Here is a 7,903-nt window from a genome sequence, read left to right on the forward strand (position 1 = left end):
CCCATTTCTGGGTCTGTCAGTCAGAGATGCTTTTACCTTGTATTACGAGTCATTTAAACTGTTTATTTGCTTCTCAGAAGCCCAGGCTAAAGCACCAGGTAACCTTACGTGGAGGCGAGCACAGAAAGGACTTTGTTGGAGCCTAAATAGCCTTCCTCTGCTGTTTGCTCCTGGGAGTTTAAAGCTCTGCTCTTCCAGCTGTTTGCTCCTCTGCGTACTCCCAACCAGCCACAAAAGGGGCTGCTTGTTTGCATTCCCCCTGCTTTGTGCTGTGGCAGTGTCCTTGCCGTGCCAACAGCTCAGTGGCAGCACGCACTGCTCCCATCCAATGTGCCTCCGATCCCAGAACCACGCTGCCTTCCCAGCAGGAAGCTCCCAAACAAAACACCATTCACTGAGGATGCCGGGATGTCCCTCGTGCTGGGAGCTTTGTGTGTGGGGTGGGTGAGGAGACCACCCCACCTAAATGCACGCATTGCATGTAAAAATCCCTGCTTCTGCACCCTCTCCCAAGCCAGGCAGTGTCCTGTGCCCTGGCCCCGTTGCATATTGAGGCCAGACACAAGCAAAGCAATGAGAGAAAGGCAAACTCCACTGCTGCAGGAGGATGGCTGCTGAGGCAATGGCATGGCTGCTCCCCACTGCCGCTCTGCGCTGCTCAATGCCACCTCTGTTCTCTGCTCTGGGTCGAAAACGTGGCTTTGTGAGCTAGCTGAGCTGCAGCTTGCTGCTGGAGTCTGGGCGGTCCCAGCGGCTGATTTTCACATATTTATTTTTGCTTTTGTCTAATGGTGCTGGCGGTGGGGCCGAGCCATGGGTGGCCGTGCCTAGTGGTGTGGGGATGGCAGAACCCCTTGCTTTCCGCATGGGGTGTGCAGCCTTTGCTGAGCAGAGAGGAATGGGCTCAGTGTCAGCTTTATGCTGCAGGGGTTGTGTTCACAGTGTGCCTGTATTGTTAACACCAGTGTTGCTGCTCCGCAGGTCCCCATCCTGCCCATGCCCACCAGTGGCTCCCTGCTGCAGGGCCCCCCTCTTGCCCATGTGGGGAAAGAGGACCTGACCGGTCTTGGGTTGACTTCTTCTGGCACAATATAAAGGCAATTAGCCTGGTGGAAAAGAGTGATGCTGGCAATGATGGAATTAGGATGAATTGGCAGTGGCTGAGTGCTGCTCAGAAAGCAGGACAGGCCCTTTGCACTCTGGGGACCCCATGGCCACCCTGAGCCAGGTGCTCTGCAGAATGTCTGAAACACCAACTTCCATCAAATTGCTCTCTTTGCTCCAAAAACCTGTGCAGCTCATACTTGAGCTCAATAGGAAATGCCTGGGTCCTTTTGTGGGCTCTGGGAACGGGGGGGGGGGGGGAGAGGGGGGGTGGGGAACAAACACCAACAAGGCAGATGTTTTGGACTCTGCTCCTTTGTATTGCTTTTTTGCCCATTTCTAATGAAGTCAAGTGAACAAGCTCCCACCAGGTGCTGAGGTTTGGTTGCTCCGGGGCAAGTTGTGGGCTCTGGAGAGCACCTTCACCCTGTGTCAGGTCACCACAGCATCCCCATCGCCACATTGCTTCAGCTGGGTGTCCTTGGAGCTGCATCCATAACTCATCCCATCCATGGAGGCCTGTGGGCTGCTTTCCCACCACTTCCTCCATAGGTCTCTGCAGCACATTGTGCTGCTCTGATTTTTGGGCTTAGCTCTGACCCCTGATGTACCTCCCCCCCCCCACCCCCAACCCCGCTTTGTCTTTCTTTTTAAAACATAATAAATAAATAATTTTGCCCCACAACCCTGATACACGGAGAAAAATGTAGAAAATAAATCAAAAGGACCCACCCACACCCAACAATTAGCACTGCAGAGCACAAACTGAGAGGCTGCCTCGTCCGGTTGCAGGCAGGTCCCAGTCTGTGCTGTACCAAGGCACTAAACCAGTAAGGCCTTTGAGGTCCAAGTTCCTGCTGGTGCTGGCACACCATGTTGCTGGCACTCGGAGCACACCATTGGAAAGCGCAGGGAGCACACACCCGTGGGGCAATGACACTGCTTCCTGTGCTGGAGTTCACCCAGGAGTGCTCATTGTGTTTGGTGGCACTGGAAAACATCCAGGTTGCAGAACACTCCCAGAAAATTGTCCCCCGGTTGGGTCTATGGATTCCTGGCTGCAAACTCTGGTTTTCCTGTGCTTCACTCAATGGCCCTCTGCAGAAACGAGAAGGCACCGCTGAAGCTGGTGCATGGGTCAGGTTATGCTACGGGCTCTGGGCACCCGTGGCACTTGGGTTTTCAATCTCAGGGTCTCATCCTTCCATCGGGAGAGGAACTAAACAGCTTCACCCCTCTGCCACAGCATCCCTGTGCCATCTCCTGATCGCCCTTCCCAAGAACCCGTCGCTATTGCAAGGACGCCCTGGTTCCAAGTTCATGGCACAGGGTCACCCCGGGCCGGCCGGGCGTACGGGGGCAGCGGTGCCGCACTACGTGACCTGCGTGGGGGGCCCCTCCTCCAGCAGGCTGAGCGAGCGGTTGGTCAGCTCCTGGGCGCTGCTGGCCAGCTTGTAGCCGAAGAGCCGCATGGCCGGCTCACAGGCGTCCTGCACCACCTGCGCCAGCTTGAAGGGGATGCTGAACCGCCACTTCTCAAACTGCTCTGAGGAGTTTTTCTGCGTGGAGTAAATGCCATTGCCGTCCTGTGGCGCCTGCGTGTTGGTGCGGATCCACTCCTCCACCTGCGGCGTGGGGCGAATGCCGGCGAAGCGGTACATCTCCAGCGCCTTGCGCAGCGGTGCCCGTGCCACGTCCTCGTAGCGCACCAGCATGTAACGGCCTTGCAGCCAGCGCGGCTGCCGCAGCCCCAGCTCAGCTGACAGCCGGATGCTCTCACAGTTGCCCCGCAGCCGCTGCACCTCATCCTCCTGCAGTGGGGCTTCCCCCTCAGCAGCCCACTTCTTCCAGCTCTCGTACTTGCCTGAGAAGGCCACCATGCGCGACGCCAGCACGGCGCGCGGATCCCGCACCAGCTGGATGACACGCAGGTCCAGCCGCGGGTCCTCAGCCAGCGGCTGCAGGAACTCCAGCTGCCGGATGCGCACTGTCTTCAGGGCCATGTGCTGCTTGCGCCGGCACGCTTCGGCCGCCAGCGTGATGTTGAGGGGCCCGCAGCGGCGGTTCTTGCAGTGGTACTTCTCAAAGACCTTCTTGAGGCCAGGCGTGCAGACGGGCTCCTCGCAGAGCGAGCGGCTGGAGCCCCTCCGGAACAGGGCAGCCGTTAGGTGCTCCTCGGGCGCTGGTGAGATGAAGCTCTCCAGGATGTAGAGGTCACAGAGGAGGAGCTGCTGCAGCACATCGCGGTACACCAGGGCCGAGCCCACCGCGTTGGCACCCCCTGGCTCAAAAGTGACTGTTCTCTCAATGTGCCACAGAGGCTCAAAGAGGTAGAAGATGTTGCCCTGCTGGTTGAAGAACTCCCCAACGAAGGAGGAGCCGGTGCGTGTGGTGGCCATCAGCAGGACGTGCCGCCGTGGCCCTGGGGCTGCCATACCCAGCTCCCCAGCCAGCTGCAAGGTGACGTTGCGCAGCCGCGTCCTCAGCTGTGAGAAGGCTGTGTCCAGCTGCCGCAGTGAGGCCAGAGACCCATTCTCAGCCTGCACCGGGCTGGCCTCCGTCTCATTGGCCTCTGGCAGCACCTGCGGGGACTGCTTCAGCTTGTCCGACACCCTGCGGGACAGTAAGGCAAAACGGCTGAATTCATGTCCCTCTGTGTCCCTCCATCCCTCTGTATCCCCGTGTCCATCCTTAACAATAAGGGAGGTGAGGCACTGGCACAGGCTGCCCAGAGAGGTGGTGGTGCCCCAGCCCTGTGGACACCCCAGGTCAGGCTGGACAGAGCTCTGAGCTCCTAATGGAGCTGTAGGTGTTCCTGTTCATTGCAGGGGAGCTGGACCAGTTGGCCTCTAAGGGTCCCTTGGAACTCTTATGATTCTATGATCCCTGTGTCCCCGTATTACTCCATTCCCCTGTATCCCCCTGTATAAGTTTTGAGGACCGCCTTGTATCCTTTCCCTGCAGGACCTGGGGTCACCACTGCATGGGGCAGGCAGGCAGGTAGCTCAAAGCAGAAGACATGCAGTATAGCCCTGTTTCCTACCTGGAGATGAAGTTGTTTTCCTTCTCGATGATGACCAGCCCCACCACAAACACCAGCAACACGGCATACTTGCTCCTCATCTTCAGGCAGTGCAGCACCTCCCGAAAATCCTGGGGCAAAGCCGATCTCCTCTCCATTGGGATGGTGAATGAGGGAGCTACAGCATTTATATCCTCTGCATGTCCACGTTGTCCTCAGAGGATCCCCCAGGCAGGCACCTGATGCCCTGGGCTATCTGCTGGGCACCTGCTGTCCCGCAGCATCCCTTCCCAGGTGGCTCTGGCCTGTGGGGATGAAGAGAGACGTATGGGTGCCTTCCAGCACTGCTCCCAACATCCAGAGAGCTCATGAAAAGGGTCTGAGATGATTCCCCTCTTCTGGACAAAGAGGAGCTCGAGGAACTCCCAGCACCATAAGAACATGGGGGCAGAGTGGCTCTGTACGGTTCCCACCTGGCGCCCGGCAGCTGCTGACAGCACCACTCTCCCCGTTCCCAAAATAAATCTGCCACGGGAGACCCCTTCCCACACCTCTTCCTCCAGCACCGAAACCCAATCCCCACCAGCTGCCTTCTGCACCCGGCCAGAAACCCTTACCAGCCCCCCTGAGCCGGGGCTCCAGCAGCTCAATGGCTGCTCAGTGGGACTTCAGGGGCTTCCTGTCAGTGCGATGGGGTGCGCGGCTTCCGCCTTCCTCTAGGTATGATAATGAAACCTGATGGGGTTTCAGGAACCAGCTGAAGGCCCATGTGATCTCCTGTGCTCATTGTGCACTCTGTCCCTCACGCTCACTGCCACCATTTTCTCACATGTGGACGTTGTGGCTTTGCACTTGCTGGCTGTGACGGCTGCCAGGGGAAGGGATTTGGGCTCTGCCACCACCAGCTCAGGAAAAGCAGCTCCAAGGGTCAGCGCTGCCGCTGCCAGCATCATGGGCACAGCTGGGCTGGGATTTCCCCCTTTCAGTGCCCACAGCAGACAAACCATAAATGATGCCCTGACCAGGGGCTGTATGGATTCCAGAAAAACCCTGATTCCAAGCCCTGGGGCGGATGTGATTCATTAAATACATGGGCAGCTGAGTGCTGGGTCCCTGAACCCTTCACGGCTCAGCCTAGGGGTGCACAGAGCATCCCACTCCCTGTGCATTGGGGGGTCTGAGGGCTTGAAACCAGCGGGGACAAGGCTGGGGAGCAGCACTGTGCCCCGCTTGGCGTCTTCCTCGCTGGGAACCCACGGCTCGGTCGGGGAGAGGCACAGGCGGCTCTTTGTGAAGGAAACAGAGGGGCTCTGTGCCCCCGCGTTTCTCAGCACCGCTGGGGCTGGAATGGAAGCAGGCGGCCGCGGGGAGCTGCCGGGTCCCGTTCCCAAGTCCCTCTCCCGCTGTTGCCCGTCTCTGCCGGAGGTGTGCGCGGTGAAGTCACATTTTCCTCCGGTGACTCAATGGGCGGCGGGCGAACTCCTCGAGCAAACCGTCTGCTCTCAGTCCTCGGCCGCCCCCTCCCCGCCGGGTTAATGGGGGACAGCCCGGCTGAACCCACGGGCAGAACAAAGGGAGCGCGCGGACGCCGATCGCCGCTGCTCTTTGTCTGCTGCCTGGGGGAAGAATCACGGCAAGGCAGCTCCCAACGTATCACCGAACGCTTTTCTTCCCCGCGCCGGGAAACACGTCGTTACCCCGAATGCCTCCGCCTGGCAGCGCCTCGGAGCCGCCCGGTGGGATGGGGACGCTGGAGACTGCACAGCTCGCTTCGGCCACCGGCTGCTCCCTCCGCTATTTTTTGCACAAAAGCAACGTGTGTTTTCAAGTTTAAAAAAACAAATTAAAAAAAAATAGGAAGAAATGGAAAAAAAAAAAGTCACCTCCTACGCTGTTTATAAAGTTGCCCAGAATAGCCCCAGTCTGCGGCCAAATGGGGGCCGGCGCCCAGCCCTGAGCAAGGGACGAGGGCGGCGTAGTGGGCACCGGCCCGGCTCCCAGGTGACTGACTGCTGCTGGGCTGGCAGGGGGCACTGGCAGGGGGTGCCCCAGCCCCGCGATGGGACTTTCGGAGCCGGGGGCTGCCCGCGGGGTTGTGGTTGGGGCAGCAGCGGGCGGCCACGTGCTGGGACCCAAACTGGGAACAAACTCGGCTAATAGCTGCCGGCACCGCCTGCGGAGCCCGCCGGGGATGCTGCGGGCTGGCTCCGAGGTCGGCTCCGGAGACGCCCAGGTGGGCTCTGGGGATGGCACGGGCCGGAGGAGAGCGGCGGCTCAGTGCGCTCCAGCAGCACAAAGCCGGTCCCTGTGCCTCAGCCTCAATGAGCCCTTTCTCCGGGTGAGACGCAGCGTGTCCGCGTTCCCGAGGCGCAACGCTGGGAGAGAATCCCGTATTGACGCTGTGCAGCGCACGGGGAAAACACGGAGTTCCATCCTCGCGGTCTCGCCCCGGGCTTCGGGCCGCGTCTCACGGCCGTGGGACCCCGCCGCTCCCCGGCAGCTCGTGGCCGCGTCGTGGCGCGATGCCCCCCGCAGCCGCCGAAGAACCCCGGCGGGCGCTGCGGCCCTTCCCGGCCCCGGCCCCATCCCGGCCCCATCCCGGTGCCCCCGCGGCCAGAGCGGAGAGGCTGAGGACAACTTCGCCTTCCTTCGGAAGGGACGGCTGATGCAACTCTGGGAGAAACTCTCCTTCCCCCCCCGGACCCGTTGCTCCTCGCACCGAACCGAGGCTGCGGCGCTGCTCGTCCCGAGCCCGCGTTCTGCTCCCCGCGAGACTCGGGGGCTCCGGGGGTTGCCGGTCCCGGCGGGGAGAGCGGCGAGAGCTCCCCGTTCGCAGACAAAGGCGCGGTCGGAGGCGGCACAAAGGAGCCCGGCAGCCGCCCGCCGAGGGGCAGAAGGAAGGGGGGGGGATAGAGATCGCGGAGCCCCCCGGCCCCCTCCCCCCGGCGCTGAGATCCCTAGCCCCGCCGCCCCCCGCCGGCCCCTCGCCCCCCGCCCGTACCTACCCGCGAGGGCCCGGTCGTGCGGTGCGGAGGGGCGGGCGGCGGGGGCCCTGCTTTTCTTCACGGCGCTGTCATCTCCCTCCCTCCCTTTTCCCTGCCTCTTTCCCTCCCTCCTTCCTTCCTTCCTTCCTCCCGGGGTGCCGGCGGGGGGAGCTGGGCCGGGGCGGGGCCGGCCCGGGGCATCCTGCCGGTTGCATCCCGCACCTCGTCGGGAAAAGTTTCTCTCGGTGCCCGGCCTGCTCCTCCGTCGCCGGCTGCTCCGAGCCCCGCAGCACCCGCATGTTCCCTTCCCTCAGCCCCACCGAAAGGATCTGGGGACTCAGAGCTGCGCTACTCCGGAGTCACACCAAAACTCCACTGCGGGTGTGCTTGGCCTCGTGGGATGGCGGATATACGGTGCCATCGCCATCCGGACAGCCCCAGCAACAGCGTCCCATCGGGGGGGAAACACAGCTTCCCACCGGAGCACACAGGATGTCCCCATCCCTACACCTACATGCCCTGAATGCATGGAAACAGGAATTCTGGCTCTTATGCAGAAATCCACGTGTCCCACATCAAGCAGCGAAGGAAGTCTGGCTCTGCAGACAGAAAGAGCAGAAAGAAATAGCCCCCATATAGCGTCTCAGTCCTGTTCACATTCCTGGCATAGCTCTTCCAGGCATCAGGCAGAAACACACTTGCTGGCACTGGTGTGCTGATCGTTAGTGGCTCCCCATCAATGAACACCAGCACCTTGCTTCCAGCAGGAGGGTGCATGCACCAACCTGTGCGT

General features: G+C 61.0%; 1 protein-coding gene across 2 annotated transcripts; it reads right to left on the reverse strand.

The window, feature by feature from the left end:
• Nucleotides 1-1,403: 1,403 nt before the first annotated feature.
• Nucleotides 1,404-7,251, reverse strand: CHST3 (carbohydrate sulfotransferase 3). Of its 2 annotated transcripts, none has more exons than XM_015866472.3 (3): nt 7,132-7,251; nt 4,148-4,431; nt 1,404-3,717 (listed from the first exon to the last, which is right to left on the reverse strand). In XM_015866472.3, the coding sequence occupies exons 2-3, from the start codon at nt 4,282-4,284 to the stop codon at nt 2,478-2,480; spliced, it is 1,377 nt and encodes a 458-aa protein (XP_015721958.1). In that variant the 5' UTR covers nt 4,285-4,431; nt 7,132-7,251; the 3' UTR covers nt 1,404-2,477. The 2 variants fall into 2 exon arrangements, with proteins under 2 accessions (XP_015721958.1, XP_085410242.1); XM_085554116.1 differs by having other exon boundaries at nt 7,128-7,251.
• Between the last annotated feature and the right edge of the window lie 652 nt (nt 7,252-7,903).

This window comes from Coturnix japonica, chromosome 8 (genome assembly GCF_054131305.1).
Source record: "Coturnix japonica strain WE chromosome 8, WE-NBRP24, whole genome shotgun sequence".
NCBI classification, from domain to species: Eukaryota; Metazoa; Chordata; class Aves; order Galliformes; family Phasianidae; genus Coturnix; species Coturnix japonica.